The sequence below is a fragment of the Indicator indicator genome, chromosome 4 (genome assembly GCF_027791375.1).
Source record: "Indicator indicator isolate 239-I01 chromosome 4, UM_Iind_1.1, whole genome shotgun sequence".
In the NCBI taxonomy this organism is placed as follows: Eukaryota; Metazoa; Chordata; class Aves; order Piciformes; family Indicatoridae; genus Indicator; species Indicator indicator.
Window position 1 is genome coordinate 37,394,939 of NC_072013.1, and position 22,924 is coordinate 37,417,862.

At 46.8% G+C, this 22,924-nt stretch overlaps 1 protein-coding gene across 1 annotated transcript in view; it reads right to left on the minus strand.

The window, feature by feature from the left end:
* RYR3 (ryanodine receptor 3) overlaps positions 1 to 22,924 on the minus strand; it is a 249,302-nt gene that overhangs the window by 168,726 nt on the left and 57,652 nt on the right. Inside the window, exons 3-10 of the mRNA XM_054400698.1 lie at positions 21,095 to 21,202; positions 18,994 to 19,068; positions 17,117 to 17,195; positions 11,251 to 11,363; positions 10,700 to 10,799; positions 7,150 to 7,243; positions 2,196 to 2,270; positions 667 to 823 (exon numbers count right to left, since the gene is read on the minus strand). Coding sequence (XP_054256673.1) covers positions 667 to 823; positions 2,196 to 2,270; positions 7,150 to 7,243; positions 10,700 to 10,799; positions 11,251 to 11,363; positions 17,117 to 17,195; positions 18,994 to 19,068; positions 21,095 to 21,202 — 801 coding nt within the window. The remainder of the gene's footprint in view (positions 1 to 666; positions 824 to 2,195; positions 2,271 to 7,149; positions 7,244 to 10,699; positions 10,800 to 11,250; positions 11,364 to 17,116; positions 17,196 to 18,993; positions 19,069 to 21,094; positions 21,203 to 22,924) is intronic.

The following is a 22,924-nucleotide window of genomic DNA, read 5'->3' on the forward strand; positions in this document are numbered from 1 at the left end:
GGCCTGAAGAATAACACTTATGAGGAGCAGCTGAAGGGACTGGGATTGTTTAGTATGCAGAAGATGAGAATGAGAAGAGATCTCATTGCTCTCTACAGCTCTCTGAAAGGAGGTGGGGGTTGGTCTCTTCTCCATAGGATCAAGTGACAGAATGAAGGAAAATGGCCTGAAATTGTGCCAAGGGAGGTTTAGATTGGATATTAGGCAAAATTTTGGTACTGGAAGGGGGTCAGGCATTGGAAGAGGTTACTCAGGGAGGTGTGGAGTCGCCATCCCTGGAGGTATGCAAGAAGGTGTAGACTTGACACTTGGTTTAATGGCCATGGTGGTGTCAGGACAATGGTTCAACTTGATGACCTCACAGGTCTTTTCCAACCAAAGCAATTCTGTGATTCTATGATTAAAGCATTGATATTAAACCACTGTGTCTTGCATTTTATTAGCTTCCAATCTTGTTGGGTTTCAACCTGTTCACCTTTGTAGTTTTATCTGGAATTTATTCAGCATCCCCATTCTTCCTCAAGGAAACTTTTGTTTGATTCTTACCTTGGTCTTTAAATGCACAACCCTTGTCAATTGCTTTCATTTAGTGAGGTCATTGAACCAACTCAGACCTCATAGTCAAGTGCTCCACATTTAAGCCAACTTTGCATGGCTGCTACTTACCTTTGATGCTCTGAAACAAAAGGCAGTAGATGTTGTGTCTGACTTTTCCCTGTCTAACATTGCAAGTCCTTCATCTTCACTCAGAGCCAAGTACTTCCCTGTGGTGATATGTCGAAGACGGAAAGGCTCTCCCCATCTCATGTTACTTCCACTCCAGCTAAATGTAGGAGACATCAAAAATAATTTCAAAGTAAGCAGAACTAAGATTTCTACTCAAGACTTTAAAGGATGTTCAGAAAGCAGGAGGTGCTACGTACATTTTGCCTTTTGATTTCAATATGTGCATTAAAAACAGAGACAAAGCTGTTAACACATTTGCAAAGGGAAACTTGGAGAGCAGCACAGCTTTAATGTACTGGTTTCTATACCCTCTCTGTGGTGTCCATAAAAAACCAATCCTACATGTTTATGCAAAACACTGAGGTGGGCAATACCTCCTGTCATTCAGCTGGCTGCCTAAGCAAACTAATTGATCTTGAAGGAGGGCTCAGCAATCCAAAGAACTCTCCTACACCTCTGTCACCTAGGAGGGTCTGTGCTGGTTTTACACCAGACAGAATGTGAGGTTTGCCCCCCAAAAGCTAAATACCCACTACCTACTCAGAATTTGGCAGTTAAATGAACATAATATTTACAAAAGTAGATTAAATACAAAAGTAAACTAAATATGAAAGGTAATAAACCAAAGACATACACATACTTAGAACCAACAACAGCCCCAGCCCCCCCTGCACAAAGCCCAGAGGCTGCTGCCAGCTAACAAATATTATCTCTTCCTGTCCCTGCCACTGTTCTTACCATAACTCAAACAGAATGAGCAAGCAAAGCCAGAAGAGGAAAAAGGGGGGAAAGAAGCAAGAAGAGGGAAGAGCAAGCTGTGCTTCAGATTGTATAGAAACTTTGCAGACCAATGGAATGGGATAAAGATCTCTCTTATATTCTCTCTCTATATTCCCCTTGGAGATGTCCATTCCCCTGGACTCCCTCGAATTCTCTGGATAACTTTTATTTACAATTAGGACATTGGTCTTAAACCTGTCACAGGGTATGTCACTGGCAGTCACAAACACAGAGTTCAGAGGGGCAGCCAAGGTAAGACATCTGTGCCCTCAGGGTATGTATCGAAGTGGCACTGGCAGCAAGTTAACAGACAGCCAAGGAGAGAGCATCTAACAAAGGCAAAAAGCACCCATATTACTGTTCTGATTTCTATCCATGCTTCTAAAACCCCAAGTGAAACCCAGGAAAACGTTTTCTTTTGCTCAGAAACAATGCCCCAGGCAGACATATCTCATAGGCAACACAGCTTTTGAGACGGGACAGAGAGAAGGACACCCAAATGGACTAAAAGAAGTCTGCCAGCACTGAGAGTCGCTGCATGATTGTATCACACTGATTGCTGGTGACGAACATGCCAGCATACATCGTACAGAAGAACACATTCATGCTCTGCTCAAGGGGCCTGGGACAATCAAATTGCTGCTAACATAACAAAGGTTGCTAACAGAAGAGTCACAAAATAGCATTACCTTATCCGCAGGGGTTCTACTCTCCACAGCGACCGTGCCCGCACCCCAGCTCCTCCAGTTTCATACAGAACTTTCCTACTGTAAAGATTCAGAAGATCATCCTCTTGTGTTTGTCTTACACAGAATCACAGAATCTATCTGCTTGGAAGAGACCTCCAAGCTCATCCAGTCCACCCCTTGACCCAGCACTGCAGGGTCACCACTAAACCATGTCCCTAAGCACCAGCTCCACACACTGTTTGAACATCTCCAGGGATGGTGACTGCAGCACTGCCCTTGGCAGACTATTCCAATGCCTGAGAGCCCTTTCATTGAAGAGATATTTCCTAGCATCCAGCCTCAACCTCCCCTGGTGCAGCTTGGAACCATTCCCTCTGCTCCTGTCCCTTGCCATCAAGGAGCAGAGGCTGTCCCCTCCTCACTCCAACCTCCCTTCAGGGAGCTGTAGAGACCAGTGAGGTCTCCCTCAGCCTCCTCTTCTCCAGCCTGAACACCCCCAGCTCCCTGAGATGTTGTAGGTGATGTGCTCCAGGCCCTTTATGAGCTTTGTTGCCATTAATAACTTACTCCTCTGTGTAGGACTTGCCTCCTCTCTGCAAAATGGGTGGAGTTGAATGGACAGAAGCCTCCTACTCATCAGTGAGCAAAACACACACTCCAGTGTCCCAGGGGGACTTATCCATGAAGCTTCTCTTTCTTGGGAGCTCATCAAATAATTTGACATTAAAGTGGCTGAGAAACTTTTCTTGTTACTCCATAGGGAGTCTTCCTTCTCTGGAGACTTTCCAACCCCACCAGGATGCATTCCTGTGCAGACTCCCCTGGGTGATGCTGCTCTGGCAGGGGGGTTGGACTGGATGATCTCTGGAGGTCCCTTCTAACCTCTAATGTTCTGTGATTCATCATTCTTAAAGACAAGCAATTCATACAGTGCCCAAGAGGCTAATCTAAATTGCTGATGCTCAATATGTGAGTACAACACAAGTACACACCTGGCATACATGAATGGTTACCTGCATGAATACAGCATCAAAGACTTCATTCCCAGGATCACAGGATCAGAGGATGTTAGGGGTTGGAAGCGACCTCCAGAGATCTTCCAGTCCAACCCCCTGCCACAGCAGGACCAGAGAATCCAGCACAGGTCACACAGACACATATCTAGCCTCTGGAAAGGCTCCAGAGAATAAGACCTCTCTGGGCAGCCTGCTCCAGTGCTCTGGGACCCTCCCAGTCAAGAAGTTCCTTCCCAGGTTGAGATGGAACCTCCTGTGCTGGAGTTTCTCTCCATTGCTCCTTGTCCTATCCCAGGGCACAACTGAGCAGAGCCTGTCCCTGTCCCTCTTGACCCCCAGCCCTCAGCTATTCATAGACATTGATCAGATCCCTCTCAGTCTTCTCCTCTCCACACTAACCAGCCCCAGGGCTCTCAGCCTCTCCTCCCCAGGCACTGCTCCAGTCCCTTCAGCATCCTTGGAGCCCTCCCTTGGACTCTCTCTAGCAGATCCCTGTCCCTCCTGAACTGGGCAGCCCACAACTGGATGCAATATTCCAGGTGAGGTCTCAGCAGGGCAGAGCAGAGGGGGAGGAGAACCTCCCTGGCTCTGCTGCACACACTCCTCTGAATGCCCCCCAGGACCTCCTTGGCCCCCAGAGCACATTGCTGTGCCATGCAGAACTTGTTATCCACCAGCACTCCCAGGTCCTTCCCCATAGGGCTGGAGAATGACTAGAATGGCTTCTAACATTCTTATTAAAAGACAAAAATGTGGGTGATGATAAAACAAAACCTTGGTATGATAAAGCTCACAAATTCCTGTAGCAAATGCTCAGTGGACACTCAGAAAGCTGTTCACACAGTCAAGCAGTGCCAGAGGATGACACAACTGGTTCTTCTCCATTTGAGAGAGTGACATAGCAACATCTGTGTGTGAACAGTGAGCCTGGTCAGAACCTGGTCAGCCCTCCAGGTAGGCACCAATAAGAAAGTCACATCCTTGATAATTTTAATGTACTGCAGTACATCACTTGAGCAAGAGAGAAGGGTTCAACCCCAGGCAAAGTTTGAGTTGCACAAGATTCCCCAGATTCTTTGCAGAAGTGCAGGCACCTTGCAGCAGTTTACTGGGTTAATTTTCCTTTGAGCAACATGAGCAGCCAGCCTGTCTCATGCTTTCACACCTTTCTGGCAGAGGCTCTTTCTCTTCACATCTTTCTTACTGTCTAAAGGGAAGGTGGGTTGAACATTTCAGCAACATTATTTAATCCATGATTATCCAACAATGTTTTCATCAGTTTCTAATGATAAATTTTGTCATAGTTTTGCCAGAGGTAAGAACTATGATTACCAAGATGGAATTACCAAGGAAGGACATGGGCCTGATGGAGAAGATCCAGAGGAGGGGCACAAAAGTGATCAGGGGCTGGAGCAGCTCTGCTGTGAGGACAGGCTGAGGGAGCTGGGGGTGTTCAGCCTGGAGAAGAGAAGGCTCCAGGCAGACCTAAGAGCAGCCTGCCAGGACCTGAAGGAGGCTACAAGAAGGCTGCAGAGGGACTGTTCCCAAAGGCCTGCAGGGACAGGACAAGGGACAATGGTTTGAAATGAGAGCAGAGCAGATTGAGATTGGATGTGAGGAACAAGTTCTGCACCAGGAGGCTGATGGAATACTGCAACAGGTTGCCCAGGGAGGTGGTTGAGGCTCCATCCCTGGATGTATTCAAGGTCAGGATGGACAAGGCTCTGAGCAACCTGATCTAGTGGTCCCTGCTGACTGCAGGGGGCTGGACTGGATGACCTTTGGAGGTACCTTCCAGCCCAACCCATTCTAGGATTCTATGTACTACACGTCTTGCCCGCTTCAATAATGTTTTTAATACTCCAGGATCAAGATAAAAGAATGACAACACAAAGCCCTAGCATCAATTCATCTTCATTACTGGACTCTCAATGTGATCTTTTGAAGACCCTTCCAACCTGGTATGTTCCATGATTCTACTGAACACACAAGAACTGTCTGCAGTTGTTCTTTTCCACTTTCATCCTGGATACTCTTTGGTCCTATGCATCTTAGTGATGTTAATTCTGTCAGACTCTAATGACCACTTGATAGCTCAGCTCAAAATTAATAATTCATTTCCACTGTCATTGACCTCCTTCATCCCTCCTTGTGTCCCACAGAAGGTATCTAGATCCTAATACCTTTGCTGGTATTTTGATGCTAGGTGTGCACTTTACACACTGTGGTAGTTTTAGGCTGTGCCTTTAAAACTTCCTCACAGATCTTGAACAGAAAATTAGTAGAATGTAAATAAATTACTATTGGGTGTAAAAAGGAAAATAATGATAGTTCTAAACAACCCCATTGGAGAGATAAGGGACTTAAACTACTTGTACAAAACAATCTCTCTCTCTTCTTTGCTCTTGAAGACACTCACTTTGTGCTTCTGCTTGACCTTGGATGCATTGTTTTGGCTGAGTCTAACACAATCTCTCTCTGCTCCTTTCTCTTGTCCCTTTTTGTGTACGGGGGGATAAGTACAGGGGCATGAAGGGAGAAGCTATTAGCTTCCCTGGGTTTTTTGGCCAGGAGGGTCCTTGTGCTATTGATGAATTGTAAATACCTGCAAATACAGTAAATATTGACTCTTTGGTACATATTCATTGCATTCCATTGCAGGTTGTATCTTTGCTTGTAAATACAGCTTCCATTTGCTTTCAGCTGAGCTGGGCTGGCAAATTTAATGTTGGGGGGGGCAGAATTTCAACCCACCACTCACACTCAGTGCAAACGTTCTGTCTTTTTTTTTTCTGTACACAAAAGTGAAGTTCTCTGAGATTCAGTTGGGATTTTCTTCTGGCTTTGGAGATATATTTCACTCCATATAAAAATGTGGAAGCAGAAAACTCAGAGCTGAAAAGTTTACTTGATGTAACTGAATGTTACCTAAAGCATAACTCCTTTGCCCACCATGGGTATAGAAATGCTTCACTGAATATAATTTCTAATGCCTGGGGTTTTGTGTCTCAAAATGATTTAGCTTGCTGTGCCTTTCTCCATCAGCAAAATGCAAAGCTAAACTCAATTAATAAGAAACATGCTGCACAACCACTGCAGATTTATGTTTAATACAAAAATGATTTAGTCTAGCTAATATGATTTAATTGTCTGCAGGTTTTAATCAAATTTGACAGAGCAAGCACTTGAAGAGAGGTGCAGTGGATAGAAGAAATGAAAGCCATTGTAGCACTGAACTTTCAGGGAGTTTTTAGGGTTTCTTCTTTTAATTTATTATCTTCTCTGTTAATGTTTCCTTCTGTTTCTAGTAGCACAGATGAAAGGCAAGCCAAGGAGCACCTCTTCTATGCTGGAGCTCCTCTCCTATGAGGATAGACTGAGAGACTTGGGGTTGTGCAGTTTGGAGAGAAGACTGCTCCGAGGTGACCTTCTTGCGGCCTTCCGGTATCTGAAGGGGGCTACAAGAAAGCTGGGGAGGGACTTTTTAGGGTGTCTGGGAGAAACAGGACTGGGGGGAATGGATCCAAGGGGAGAATATAGATTAGACCATAGGAAGAAGTTCTTCCCCATGAGGGTGGTGAGAGACTGGAACAGGCTGCCCAGGGAGGTGGTGGAAGCCTTTTTGCAGCCAGGCTGGATGTGGCTGTGAGCAACCTGGCAGGGGGGTTGAAACTGGATGATCCTTGAGGTCCCTTCCAACCCTGACAATCCTGTGATTCTGTCACAGAAGAGGTTGAAATCTCAGTGGAAATCAACTGCTTGAATGTCAACCATGAAAGGACCCATGACTGATTTTCTGCTTAGTAGGTCTCAACTTCTTGTAACCATGTCACTGACTAATTGCTGCAAAAAGTGTTCAATCTCACCCCAAGTTCAACTGGCAATGCAGAATTTCTTTCTTGAGAGAAGGAAATGCATAAGCATGCCCCACCACTTACTTGTGCTGTGAATCATTCTGGTCTGTCGATGGAATTGTCAAGCACTCATCATGGCCATGGAACAAACGCACCACATGCCCTCCAAGGAGATACCCTGGAGAAGAAGCACATTTGCTCATTGGGTTCAACACTGACAGTAGAAAAACCACACCCTCCAAGAAAGGTGAAAACTGCAGACCACCTAGGGGGAATTTGTTTTCCAAATTTCCCCTCACAACCGAAGATCAGCAGACCTAGCATGGTGACAGGTTCTTGGGTATCTTTTGCAGATACAAATATTTCTTCTGGAAGTGAAGACAAAAAAAAAGCAATCTCTTAGCATTTAAAAATGAAATTAAGGTTCTGAGGCCAGAAAAGGAAATTGAAAACTTATTTCAAAGTTACTGCTTTGAAAATGGAATGCTTTAGGTAAGAGCCAAATCAAATGTACAGTCCCAGAGTTTCCTCCCCCTGGATAAAATGTAAATGTTCTCAGTGCAAAATAATTTGGTGAGTTCATCAATTTGTTCTGACATTTATGATTTGTGTCCAAATCAAAACTGCACAGCAGCAGCAGGAGACAGAGGACAGAAAAACACTTAGCAGCTCTGCAGATTATGTTTAATGGAAGCTAACTTTCCAACCCATTTAACACAAAGACTACAGGTCAAAAACAGGCACTCCACCTCACCAGGAGAATAAAAAACAGTGTAGGAGGAGAATGATTCATCAGACCCTTGGTCCAAACTGTTCTGACCTTGCAAGCAAAATTAATTCCTTTTAAAAGAACAAACACACATAAAGGAGGAAGGGTAAAAGGAAACTTCCACACTGTGCAGCCAATTTAGGATAAATTCTTAAATGAGGAAAACAGCAACTTGCAATTATCCTGTTGCAAATTAACACAAAGGTCACACTGAAGAAAGAAGGGCTGGGGGGAGGGGATAACCCATGAACAAAAACCAAAACCCAAACCCCTAACTTTCCTGATACTTCTGTTCCATCAGAAGTACTTCAAATATCACACAAAGTGTGCTGCCTGACCTCCAGCCCAATTTTAGCCTCAGGAAATCTCACTTGCCCCGTCTGCCGAGTCAGCTTGAGCTAGACTCCTAAGCCTTACAGCCATAGTCAGTCATTGATCACCTAAACCACTCTGAGAAGTGCCTACACAGCGAAAGCTGAGCCCAAAAAAGCAGCTTTAAAGACTGGTGCACCTCAGCCTAGGAAAGGCTGAGAGAACTGGGCTGTATGACCTAGACAAAAGAAAAGGCTCTGTGAGAAGCAAACTCATCCATGTAAAGAAGAAAGAGTCAGGGTTTCTTCAGCAGTGCCCAGTGACATGACCAGGGGCAATGGACACAAAATGAAATGCAGGAGGATTCATCTGAACATCAGGAAACACTTTTACATCATGAGGGTGCCCAAAGAGTGTCAGCAGGAAGTCTGCAGATGACACCGAGTTGGGTGGCAATGCTGGTCTACACCAGGGGAGGGAGGCTCTAACAGAGGGACTTGGGTAGATTGGATCCATGGCCAACATTAACAGGAGGAGCTTCAACCAGGTCAAGTGCCAGGTCCTGCACTTGGGGCACAACAACCCCAAGCAATGCTGCAGGCTTGGGGCAGTGGGGAAAGCTGCTGGCAAAAAGGGACCTGGACAAGCAGCTGAATAGGAGACCTCATTGCTCTCTACAGCTAGCTGAAAGGAGGTTGTGTAGAGGCTGCTGCTGGTCTCTTCTCACAGGTCATTAGTGACAGAACAAGAGGGAATGTCCTTAAGCTGCCACTGGGTAGGTGTAGACTGAAGATTAGGAAACATTTTTTCCCAGCAAGAGTGGTCAGGGATTGGAATGTGCTGCCCAGGGAGGTGGTGGAGTCCCCAAGCCTGGCTGCGTTTCAAGGTGGTTTGGCTGTGGTGCTTGGGGCTATGGTTTAGGGGTGAGCCTTGTAGAGTAGGATTGTGGGTTGGACTTGGTGATCCTGAGGGTCTCTTCCAACTTGATTGCCACAGAAAGCAATCAGGAGGCATTACAAGGGAAAATCTGTGTCCCATATGCTCTTAAAATGAAAAGCTACAAACACTCTGAGACAAGTGTCTGATGGGCCAGTGCACAGAACTGCTGTGGGGAGTGGAGTCGAAACACTTGGGGTTAGAAGCACCCAAGCACATGTCAGATCAGACTAGTGCCTGAGTTTTAGCACCAAGGTAGTACTTCTCTGAAGATATTATGGCTGATCCCAGGGAAGTGCAATGTCTCTTTCAGTTTCCTTAGAGCTTCAGTTTCTCCTGTGCTCCTGGTGAGGAGACTGGGGGGAAAGTCTGATGAGGAGAGGCTGAGGGAGCTGGGGGTGTTCAGCCTGGAGAAGAGGAGACTCAGAGGGGACCTCATCACTCTCTACAACTACCTAAAAGGAAGTTGTAGTCAGGGGGGGTCAGGTTCTGCTCCCAGGCAACTCATGACAGGACAAGAGGGCATGGCCTGAAGCTGTGCCAGGGGAGGTTTAGGTTGGATTTTAGGAAGCAGCTCCTCACAGCAAGGCTGATCAGGCACTGGGATGGACTGCCCAGGGAGGTGCTGGAGTCACCATCACTGGAGGTGTTTAAGGAAAGCTTGGATGTGGCACTTGGTGGCATGGTTTAGCTGACGTGGTGGTGTTGGGTCATAGGCTGGGCCTGATGATCTCAGAGGTCTTTTCCAGCCTCAATAATTATGTGATTAGTTTTAGGGCCAAGTGATACAAAATGATCCTGACTTGAAGACATTTGCCATTCCCAAACTTGGAGGGCTTCCACTCGAGAGAACAGCAGAAGTGCAGCACAATTTGCTATGCCAGTGCTGGTAACAGAGTGCCACTGCAGTGAGGAGCCTTTCCCTGCACAATAGGATGTTTCTCCAGCAGAATGAGGCAGTGCTTTTCCAACAGGGCTGTAAAGTGCAGTCAAGTACCCAGAAAGAAACCCTAGCCCCTTGGTGTGGGGTTTAGGGCTGATTAAGAGGATGTCTTTAGACAGCTCATTTTCACTGACTCATGACAGAGACAAGAAGGAATCATTGCTGTGAGATCCAGGAAGGACACTGAGCAAATAGCCTTGGACAACACAGCTAAGAGATCTGAACAGGAACTATGAGAAATGTGTTTTCCATTCTGCTTGTACCTTTCTCTCTCCTCTGTTATCTCTGGTACAAGGTGACTGAAAAGCCTGTGCAAAGATCTACATTTGTAGACTTATTTTGCAGCTCCCACTCCCTAAAACTGAGCTGAAGACAAACTCTTCTGTTGCTCTCCCAGTTTTCATCTCTCAAGCAGTTCTTTATGCTTTGCTAGTCTAAAGTTGCAGCACTTATCCAGCTGGTTTCCAGTTAATTCCCAGCTGATGTAGCTGGATTTTGGGGATTTGGGGGTTTTCCCTTCCATTCTTTTTCTCTCCCATGACCACCTGCTTTATTTTCATTCAGCATTTTTTGGTTTAGATGTTCTAAGGGTGTTTTTTTTCCACTCCTTGTGAAAAGAAACAAAAGGTCATTTACATTATATACATTTCTCAATAATAAATAAGATTACAAACCTTCTGTAATGCTGCTTCCTGAGCATGTAGGATGTACATTCCACAGTGTCTGCATAAAGGAGGCATCCACCTGAATACTTCCATTTGATATGGAGAGATGCTGAAGCAAGATGAGACAAACAGCAGACAGTGACTTCCACTTTTGGTGGCACTTAAAAACTTTTGGTATGTTAATTTCTCAGCAAGATAGAAATAGATCATAAATACATAAATATTTTTTTTAATTAAGAGTAATTTGCTTTTAAAATTAACTCTTTTGTAAATCTAATCAGCAGACTCCAGATTGCAGCTTAGAAATGGAGCAGCTGCAGAAACAAAAAACTTTGTAAGATGGAGAATGCTGAAGTACCCCTTGGGATAAATGCATGGAAACAGCCTTCTAGAAGGGGAAAATCCTTCCCTGAGAACAAAACATGTGCATGACACCAGGCCTTATTTTCTAGATTAGGAAAAAAAACTAATAAAAATTCATTCATAAGAAGGTCAACCATTTCCTCCAGCTCCTCACAGCAACTCCTTTGTGTTTGCAGGTGGGTACCAAGGCAGCGTACCAGGTATCGCTCAGAGGACACACTGACCAGGATGAGATCATCACCTATCCGAACCTTCTCTCCCTCTGACCTCTGCTTAGAAGCAGGATGGATTGTCCACCAGCAGGCCTCACCTGTAGGACGGAGATACTGCTTAGCAAGAGTACACAAAACAGCAAGTCCCAAGAAATTTCAGGATATCTTTACAGCACATGGAAGCGACATGACAAAGAGTTGTGTCTGAGGTCAACATCCACCTCATCAAACCACCTCGCTCCTCTTTGCAATCAGTTCCAAGTTTTTTCCTTTTTCCTTGAAACTTTTGGGCACTGAAGCTGATCTTTCAATGTTTTTAAAGAAGTTAACCACCTGCAAAATGCTGCTCAGAATCATAGAATCACTGAGGCTGGAAAACACCTTCAGGATTGAGTCCAACTCAACTGCCATGGCCACTAAACCATGTCCTGAAGCACCACAGCTGCAGCTTCTTGAACACCTCCAGGGACGGTGACTCCACCACCTCCCTGGGCAGCCTCTTCCAACCTCTCACCATTCTCTCACTAAAGAAGATTTTCCTAATGTCCAACCTAAACCTCCCCTGGCACAACTCCAACCCGTTCCTCTCCTCCTACTGCTGGTTGCTTGGGAAAAGAGACCAACATCAGCCTCACCCCAACCTCCTTTCAGGTAGCTCTAGAGAGCAATATGATCTCCCCTCAGCCTTCTCTTCTCCAGGCTAACCAACCCCAGCTCCCTCAGACACTCCTCCTATGATGCCCTCCAAACCCCTCCCCAGCCTCCTTGCTCTTCTCTGGACACCCTCCAGCACCTGAATATCTTTCCTATCCTATGGTGCCCAAAACTGAGCCCAGCACTCAAGTTGTGGCCTCACCAGGGCCGAGTACAAGGGCACCATCAGTGCCCTGCTCCTGCTGGACACACTGCTGTTGAGTGCCTCCTCAGCCTCCTCATCCTGGCTGGGTGGTCTGTAACAGACTCCCAACAGGAGATCTGCCTAGTTGACTTTTCCCTAGTCCCCACCCACAAGCACTCGACCTTACACCACCACTGCTGCTGAGTTCAACACAGTCCAAACATTCCCTCACATCCAGAGCCACTCCACCACCTCTCCCTCCCTGCCTGTCCCTTCTCAAGGGCTTACAGCCATTCACTGCAGTGCTCTGGCCATGGCAGCCATCCCACCACGTTTCTGTGATGGCAGCAACATCACAGCTGTCCTGCTGCACAGAAGCTTCCAGTTCCTCCTGCCTGCTGCTCATGCTGCATGCATTGGTACAGATGCATTTGGGCTGTGCCATCAATTTCACCCCCAATGTGGGCACACCACCCCTTGGCTCGTCTCCAGCGAGCTTGGGTGCATCCCCCGCCCCTTTTACACTCCTGTACTCAACCTGATGGCTCCCCCCCTGCCCAAACAGTAATGGGTAATAACCAGAGGGCCGTGCCAGCCTAGGGAGTTCCACAGTAACGCCTCTGACCCACGCAAGCAGCAGACTTCCCTGTGGGATGGATGTGATTGGCATACAGGGCTCTCTACTCCCTACAGAAGGGAATCACCTGCAACAACTGCTCTCCTGTTTTTCTTAGCAGCACAGTAGTCTTAACATGTGGGGCTGGCTGAGTCACCCCAGGCAGCCCCCCGGATGGATCTCCACCTGTTTCCTCCATAGCTTGGCCCTGCAGTTCCAGAGCCCCACACCTGCTGTGTAATGGCGACTGGGAAGGTGAGGGAGGCTTGGAAGGCAGATCCGACCACGGTAAGACCTCTGATATGGGTTGCCTATTATCCACATCCCCATCAGACTGGCAGCCTTCCAGCAGGGCCTCACAGCTATTGCTCAGAGGCTCCTCTGGAGGTGAAGAGGGCAAGGAGGCCATGCACTGTCTGCCAAGGCCATCAACTCACCCCCACTTACCCCTTCCATTTGGGCCTCTGTCTTCCACCTGACACAGGCAGGACACAGGTGCTCCCATTTCTGCAGCAGGAGGGCAGAGCCTCGCTCCACCACTCCATCTCCCTCTCACACTCCCTGATAGTCCTTATTCCCCTCAGCTGTGCACAGATCACAGCCAGCACAGGGGCTAGAGCTCTGCAGCCAGCCACTGCCAACCAAAGGCTTTGGCACTGCTTGCAGCCAGGCCCCTCCACACCTGCCTGTTTACCTGGGACCCCCGCCTGGGCCACCACATTTCTTTCACTAACAGCTCTTGCCCAAGTTGCAGCCATTAGGCTGTTGCTGCAAACTTCACCCAGGGTTGTTCCTGCTGCCGTGTGCCTGGCCCTGCAAACTGCACCCATCGCTGTCCCTGCAAACTGCACCCATCGCCGCTGCTGCTGGCCGTCTGCACGACCTTGCAAACTGCACCCATCGCTGCTGCTCTTGCCCATGTCCACGACCCTGCAAACTGCACCCATCGCTGCTGCTCCTGCCCGTGTGCACGACCCTGCAAACTGCACCCATCGCCGCTGCTCCTGCCCGTGTGCCTGTCCCCGCAAACTGCCGGCACCCCCGGAGAACTCACCAGCCCCGTCCTGTCAGACCTGGCGGGGTGCGGGGGCTGCGGCTCTGCCCACGGCTGTCCCGCAGGAGCGGCCGGCTCGGTGCGGTGCAGGGGGAGTGGTTCCGCTCGCCGCCTGTGTGCCAGCCTCGGGGGAGGTAAAAAACAACCACCCCGTGGGCTGGTTTCTGCTGCCCTGCCGAACTGCGGCGGGGACGGCTCGGTGCCGGAGGCCTATCCCTGCGGTCTGACTTCCCGCCAAGGCTCTCGCGGCCAGTAACAGCTGCTTCAGTCTTAATCATCTGCCTTTAGGTTTTGTTTTGCTTAATGTTCGCATTTAATTCACAATTTTTCGGTCTGATTTTCACGCTAAGCTCCGTTTACGTTGTAGAATACAGGATTTTAAAACAACCACTCCACAACTTCACAATATTTGCTGCACCACAAACAGCAGTCCTGGGAGCAGCTCCCTTAGCACTGCAGAACGGATGACTACAGGACAGGCAAGCCGAATAGTGACAACCACAGAGTATTTCTCATCCATTGAAGATAAAATCTCAGATTACTTTGCATACATATACCCCAGTTCTGGGAAGATCACCTAATTCCTCCCACCCTTCACACCTTTTAGGGCACTACAAAGTGGAAGAGAATTAAAGGCAACACATAAGCTAAAGCACACAAATCTGTTTGACCAACTAAGAAGCTTCATGTCAACATCTGTAAACAAAATTTGAAGGTTTTTAAACTCGTAACAAAGAAGACAATACTAAAAGTTACATCCCTAAGAACGCAAAGGCTAAATATTTAGAAGCAAATAAACATCCAGCAGCTTTTCATTCAGTACCCGCTAGGCAAAGAGTACCTCAGGCAGCTGAAATTGACTCAATAACCCATTAAATTGGCGGGGGAGCGGGGCAAGGGGAGGTGACCTTACGGTGTTCAGTTCATGAGGCTAGCAAGTGTGTAATAGTTCTCAAAATCCCCAGTGCACAAACACAGCTGAGCATTCCTTTCTGTGTTGCTTTTTATATTCTCTATGTGTACAAGGGCCCCCTTGTCTATGCACAGGTAAGTAAACACCAACTACAGGTGTGCAGGACAAAACCCCCTGGGAACAAGCAGACACATGCACAATAACTCTGAAAATATTTGGAGATAGAACACACAAATTGCTTTTATCAGTGTGCCGAAAGAAATTGATCTCCATCTGAGGCAGCAGCTGAAGATACAATCAAGGACAGGCTGCTAATGTCTCTCTCAAACCATCTTAAGTATGGCTAGGAGAGGGAAAGGCAAACTTCCTTCACTGGAGACAGAAGGTCATATAAATAATCAGCTACCTGAAAAGGAATTCTCAAAGAGCATGGCCAGCAAACATTTTTAACACCTACATTTGCAGTGCCTCTCCATCACCAGTCTAGTTTCATTTCAATTTATTTTCACAAACATGAAAAGCCAACAGAAAGCACAGGGTATTATTGACTGTGGCCTGGTCTGGGCCCCTCAGAGCCCAGTGCAGAGCCCAGAAGCTGCTGCAGGCAGTGGAACATCTCCCTGTGAGGCCAGGCACAGGGAGCTGGTGCTTGGAGTAGAGGAGCCTGAGGGCTGCTCTCATTGCTGGGGATAAAGATGTGCAGGGCAGTGTGGGGAGGACAGATCCAGGATCTGCTCAGGGATGTCCAAGGACAGCACAAAGGGCACTGGGGGCAAGCTGGAGCAGAGGAGATGCCAGGGGAACAGGAGGGAAAACTTTTTCCCTGTGAGGCTGCCAGAGCCCTGGAGCAGGCTGCCCAGAGAGGTTGTGGAGTCTCCTTCTCTGGAGACTTTCCAGCCCCACCTGGATGTGTTCCTGTGTGACCTGCCCTGGGTGCTCCTGCTCTGGCAGGGGGGTTGGACTGGGTGATCTCTGGAGATCCCTTCCAACCCCTGACACTGTGTGATTAATACAGCTGGCATTTATGTAAGTGTCACAGTAACAAGGTGTGTTTGCAGGCACTTAGATTTTTCCCTTCACAATAGATGTCTGGCCCGGGTCACTACAGGGTCACTGTTACCTCCTGGTGACCACTCACCTCTTTCAGGAACCCTTAATCCTATGCATACAGCAGCACAGAAACCCTCTTGTGGCTCTGTGCTGAGCTGTTTGTGAATTTCTTTACCACAGCTCCCAGTGGCATCTCAGAATTCATCTGTGATTTCATGGAAGCCCAAGTTTTTATTTTTCTTACTATATTTCTGTCAGCAGCACTGTCACTGGCAGTACTCCCAGAAATCTGTTAATTAGATTTTAAAGCTTTCTCATCATTTCGTGTTTGTGTCATATCTGTTCCTCTCTGTCCCATTATTATTTTGCTCTGGTTTATGGTTTTATTTTTCTTCATCTCTTTTAGCAAAGTGCTCATTACATTGTTTTTTTCCCCTGTTTTCCTCAATTACAAGTAGAATACTTCTTTTATGAGATGGTTGCAATGTATATTGTAAATGCACTGACCTATGGCTTGCCTCTAATGCTGTTCAAAGTGCCAAACCACACCAACAGAAAACAAATCAGCAAACTTATTTCACTCAAGGGAATCATTTCACTTTGACCATTAGCACCAGTGACCATTAGCACTGGCCATGCTCCTTGAGAAGTCCTTTTCAGGTAGCTGATTATTTACATGACCTTCTATTTTCAGTGAGGGAAATTTGTCTTTCACCTGTTGGAGCCATGCAATTGGAGGAACTCAGTTTAATTGCAAAGTATTCTCACATTCTTTCACAGTCAATTAAGTTACTGGAAGTCATCACTTTTGACAATCATCACTTCATTTTAGTCATCTTATTGATGGGTGTTCCAGGGCTGGAGCAGCTCTGCTATGAGGACAGGCTGAGGGAGCTGGGGGTGTTCAGCCTGGAGAAGAGAAGACTCTGGGGGGACCTCAGAGCTGCTTTCCAATAGCTGAAGGGATCCTGCAGGAAGGCTGCAGAGGGACTTCTCATCAGGGTGTCCAGAGACAGGCCAAGGGAGAATGGTTTGAAGCTGAGGCAGAGCAGGGTTAGAGTGGAGCTGAGGAAGAAGTTCTTCAGTAGGAGGGTGCTGAGACTCTGGCACAGGCTGCCCAGGGAGGCTGTGGCTGCCTCCTCCCTGGGGGTGTTGAAGGCCAGGCTGGATGAGGCCTTGAGCAGCTGAGTCTGGGTGAGAGGTGTCCCTGGGCATGGTGGGGAGGTTGGAGCAGATGAGCTCTGAGGTCCCTTCCAGCCTGAGCCATTCTGTGACTCTATGATTCTGTTTCTAATGAACAATCAAGAGGACACTGATAAGCTGTCAGTGCCACCAGCTACAATGTGTGAGGTGTTTCCCTTCAGAAGTCAGGGGCCATACCTGCTGCATTCTCTCGCAGTCCCACATCAAAGGCAAGTTTATCCGTCTGGGATCTCGAGGATGTTAAACAGGTCAAATACTGCAGCAGCACAGGGAAGTCATGAAAATAAAACCCAGACAGTATCCATTAACACACATGGCAAATGAACACATCCCCATCCCTCCATCACACTACCAGCCTGCACTCAGGGATCCTTTTAAAATGACTGCCTAGTGGGGGTTTTAATCATGCAAACGTGATCCTCTTTTTATCCAACTCCCTGACTTGAAATCAAAATCCCTTTCCACTTCAGCACACATTTCACTGGGCAGTTTAGCTCCTGCCTTCCAAAGTATCACATAGTTCATAAGATAGGAAAAGGAAGGATCCAAGGGCTGAAGCAGCTCTGCTGTGAGGACAGGCTGGGGGACTGGGGGTGTTCAGCCTGCAGAAGAGAAGACTTCTAGGGGGACCTTTAAGCTGCCTTCCAGTACCTGAAGGAATCCTACAGGAAGGCTGCAGAGGGACTTCTCATCAGGGTGTCTGGAGACAGGCCAAGGGGGAATGGTTTGAAGCTGAGGCAGAGCAGGGTTAGAGTGGAGCTGAGGAAGAAGCTCTTCAGTAGGAGGGTGGTGAGACTCTGGCACAGGCTGCCCAGGGAGGCTGTGGCTGCCTCCTCCCTGGGGGTGTTGAAGGCCAGGCTGGATGAGGCCTTGAGCAGCTGAGTCTAGCTGAGAGGTGTCCCTGGGCATGGTGGGGAGGCTGGGGCAGATGAGCTCCCTTCCCACCTAAGGCACTCTATGATTCTATGAGCTTTACTGTAAAATGTTTGCTTCATGAAAACACAGCAAACATACAAAAGGAAGCAATCCTATTTGCAACCCAGATGTGTCAAGGCTACCACAACTGGTGTGGTTCAGAAACATAAGACTTATGTAGAGTCTTCTAGGAGAGCAAAAGGGAGGGAAGATGTTTTCTTCACTTCTAGTTTCCTCAATGCCCTCTTAGGTATAATTGCATAAAAAGTCAAAGATCCCAAACAGTTAAAATTGTCCAATTGTACAATGTAGTGAAATAAAATCTATAACAAGTAGCCTGAAGACAGCACATCTATTGGCACAGTCTCTGGAAACTATGGGATGTTAAAAGAAAGACTTAATCTCAGAAAATATGATGAAAAAAAATAGCACCTATCAATAACAACTCCTTTGCAACAGCAGCAGCTAATGGAGGGAATTATCATTAAAGGGGATTCCTTAAGGACACAGAAATAATCCATGGCTAAAGGTGGATTGCAGTGTATTCAGGCTGGAGAAGAGAAGGCTCCAAGGAGACCTTCTTGTGGCCTTCCAATATCTGAAGGGGGCTACAAGAAACCTGGGGAGGGATTTTTTGGGGTGTTGGGTAGTGATAGCACTAGGGAGAATGGATCCAGGCTAGAGGAGGGGGGATTTAGATTAGACCTTAGGAAGAAGTTCTTTACCATGAGGGTGGTGAGAGACTGGCACAGGTTGCCCAGGGAGGTGGTGGAAGCCTCATCCCTGGAGGTTTTTGCAGCCAGGCTGGATGTGGCTGTGAGCAACCTGCTGTAGCATGAGGTGTCCCTGCCCATGGCAGGGGGGTTGGAACTGGATGAGTGTTGAGGTCCCTGACAATTTTGTGAAATATATTTCTGAGTGAAACAGTTGGAAGAGTCCAAACTGAAACCAGAAGGGCCACTTGCCTTCTGTTGTGACACTGTAAGCTATTCAAAATCATTTTATCTAGTGCAGAAGAGAACCTTTAGACACAACATTCTTCTACACGACATCACTATTGATTTTTTCTTAATTTCAGTAAGATGTTGCTGTGAGCCCCATGCTCCCCCCTGCAGGGAAGTGCTCTTTCTTTCACTCACCATTTCACTGAACGAATGTCGCAGTAGTATGGCATGGCCATATAGCAGGGTTCTGTGACCACCCCCTTGAGCTGCCTGCAGAACATGACAGAGAAAGAAGGTCAGAACTCCACTGCACTGCAAGGACTACAGGCAGAATCACACAACACCACCAAGGGCTGCTCCAGTTCAAGTAATAAATGCAAACAGTCAAGCCAGTCGAGAAATGCAACACAATCATCATCATCATCAAATATCTACTGCAACAGCCAAATGTCTGCCAAGGAACAGATGCTGTTCATGGTCACAGACTCTTACTGTGATCTGAGTTTTATGAGAGGCAAGGAAAAGCACAGCATTTTCCAATGTTTTAAGTTAAATATGATACTCCTTACCTTTCTTATAAACTTCTCAGAGGCATTAAAAAAGAATAAACAATAAAATAAGTAAATATGCACACACAAACTGAAGCCTGAATGAGGAGAGGCAGAATAATATTAGCAAGCCAGAATAATTGAAGCACAGACTGAGGAGGAATCCTTGCTAGAATTAATGGTCTCTTAAGCATTTGTGACATTCATTAAAGCAAATACATCCAAAGTCTCTACCAAGCACAGTTATTCATTTCGAATAGGGACATCTATGCAAGCTCAGGGTGAGGCAAAACTGGATTTTCCACTCTGAGAATTTAATTTTGAGCTCCTTGTGGTAATCAGAAGAAAAATAACTCCAGGGAAAGAATCATTACAACAAAGGTACCTTTGGAACAAGAGACAACAAACTTTATAGGCTTTCAAGTCTGCCTCTTAGTCATTTCCTGCATCTACCATCTTCTTTCATCATTATTTATACATAGCAGAGACACTAGATTCCTAATCTATTCTGATCTATTCAGCTGCTTTCCACTGAAACTAAGATTCTATCTATCTATCTATCTATCTATCTATCTATCTATCTATCTATCTATCTATCTATCTATCTATCTATTTAAGATCTTCAAACCCAGGTTTTATGAAGTACTTGGACAGACTAAACAGACTGAGAACTGGACAGAGAGGAACCTACTGAGGGTCAAGAAGGAGAAGTGCAGAGTCCTGCACCTGGGAAGCAATAATCAACTGCAGCAGGACAGGCTGGGAGGGGATCTGCTGGAGAGCAGCCCCAAGGAGAAGGACCTGGGAGTGCTGGTGGATAACAAGTTCTGCATGGCACAGCAATGTGCCCTGGGGGCCAAGAAGGCCAAGGGGGTCCTGGGGGGCATTCAGAGGAGTGTGTCCAGCAGAGCCAGGGAGGTTCTGGGCTGCCCAGTTCAGGAGGGGCAGGGATCTGCTGGAAAGAGTCCAAGGGAGGGCTCCAAGGATGCTGAAGGGACTGGAGCACTGCCTGGTGAGGAGAGGCTGAGAGCCCTGGAGCTGTTTAGTGTGGAGAGGAGAAGACTGAGAGGGATCTGATCAATGTCTATCAATATCTGAGGGCTGGGGGTCAAGAGGGACAGGGACAGGCTCTGCTCAGCTGCACCCTGTGACAGGACAAGGGACAATGGATGGAAACTCCAGCACAGGAGCTTCCACCTCAACCTGGGGAGGAACTTCTTCACTGTAAGGGTCCCAGAGCACTGGAACAGGCTACCCAGAGAGGTTGTGGAGTCTCCTTCTCTGGTAAGGAAAGGTAGTTCCAGAAACTCAAATAGCTGTTTCTGTTCCACAGCTGTGCCTCCTACCCTAATTACACTGAAGTAATTTAGTTACACATCTACAAAAGCAAATATTGCATTTTTGTATATGAACTGAAATGTGTCATTGATAGGATTCTCTCCTCAGGTTCATAAAAGCCAGATTCTGTCCAAGGGTTCTCTTATTCCTTTTCCAGTATCCAGTTCTGGACTGATGCTGATCAGTGATCTCTGAGAATTACATTCCTGGCTTGTCTAGGTGTTTCAAAAATCTAACTGCACCTGCTCCTCAGTGCTCAAGAGAAAGAATACAGTGACAGCAGTGGAACAGTAATGTCCCAGGAAGAAACAAGAATCTGGAGCACTTCTCCTAGAAAATCCTGGAGGAAGGAAAGAAAATGCCATATCCATATTCAGAAATGGAGTGTCCTTTGATGTGAATTCACTTACCCCTTCACTGGCATTATCCCCTGTGCTGGCCAGCATCTCCTGAAGGGCTCTGACAGACAGGGACTGTTCAAGCACAAAATTACAGATGCAAAGGTCTGGAGGAACATACTGTAAAAACAAATGAGAGAGTGTCAGAAGAGAGCATGAGTCCCGTACTTGTTAGCAAAGCCTGGGAAGACTTTAGATTATTTTATTGCTAGGAACATAACCATCCATATAACATCAAGCAGTCTGCCTTCCAATGAGCCAGACAAGTGAGCAAAACTCTTCACCCATTATTGCCTTTAATTGCACCTGGGAGGCAAACAAACCACAGTATTACTAAAAAAATGAATCAAGCTAACCAAAAACCCAGGCACCCTTCTGGTGTTTTGTGGCAGCTTTCAGATTTCTCAGCATCCATTTTATTAAGACATCTAGAGTGGGAATTCAACCATGCTGTCCTGGAAGTGTGTTGGGATTTCATTTAAAACCACCACCACCACCAAATCTTTATGATATCTTAAATTAAGAAACTAAACTGGAATTTTTATCTGGGAAGAAATATCCTAGCTGGTGAAAAAGTTCTCATCTATCTCCATCCCTGGAAGACTGCAACAGGTTGCCCAGGGAGGGATCTGAGGTTCCATCCTTGATGATATTCAAGGTCAGGCTGGACAGGGCTCTGGGCAGCCTGATCTAGTTGAGGATGTCTCTGCTGACTGCAGAGAGGGTTAGACTGGATGACCTCTGGAGGTCCCTTCCAACCCAACCCATTCTGTAATTCTGTGATTGCTGTTCAATATCTCCATCAATGATATCAACAGTGAGACTGAGGCACCCTCAGCAAGTGTGCAGATGACACCAAGCTGAGTGGTGCTGTTGGTAAGTCTGAAGGATGGGATGGGTGCCATCCAGAGGGACCTGGACAGGCTGCAGAGGTAGGCTGAGGAGAATCTCATGAGGCTCAGTAAGGCAAAGTGCAAGGTCCTGCACTTGGTATCTTTAAAATTTTTCAGCTACTTAATAATCCTGTTCCCTGAACTGTCAACTTTCTGATTAATCAACACAGTCAGCAGCACTTTTGGTCAGCAGCAACCCTTCCAGTCTGCAATACAGTTCAGAAGCAATCCAGCAGCTACCAGGTGATAATGCTTCTGAAATTATCCATCCAGTCTAGCAAGACATTATTTGAACCCATAGCAGTAACAGGAATAAGGTTTTCAGTGAACTTAAATCTTAATAACAGTCTGGAAACTTAATCCTGAAATTATGACGTTTCAGTCACAAGAGTTATTTTAGATCACAGAATCAGAACAGCTTAGGCTGGAAGAGATCTTAGAGATCATCTAATCCAACCTCCCTGCCAGGGATGCCTCTCAACCAGACCAAGTTACTCAAGGCCACATCCAGCCTGGCCTTGTGAACATCTCCAGGGAGGGGTTATCCACCACCTCTCTGGACAATCCATTCCAGAGTCTTGCCACCCTTCTAGTGAAGAATTTCTTCCTAAGATCCAATCTAAACCTATTCTCCTTCAATTTAAATCCATTTCCCCTTGTCCTGTCAGTGGACACTCTTGTAAAAATTCCCTCTGCAGCCTTCCTGTAGGATCCCTTCAAGTTTTGGAAGGCAGCTCTAAGGTCCCCTCAGAGTCTTTAGCCTATCCTCATAGCAGAGGTGTTCCAGAGAGACAGGTAAAGAATAATGATTTCAGTTCCAATAGTAATTTTAGATAGCTAAAGAACAGTGACCCCTGACTGTGAACTGGGACACCTCAGGGTATATTTAGAATCTCTAGGAAGTCTCATGTTGCAGTCACGGAAGGGAAAGAACAAAAAAAGAGAAAAG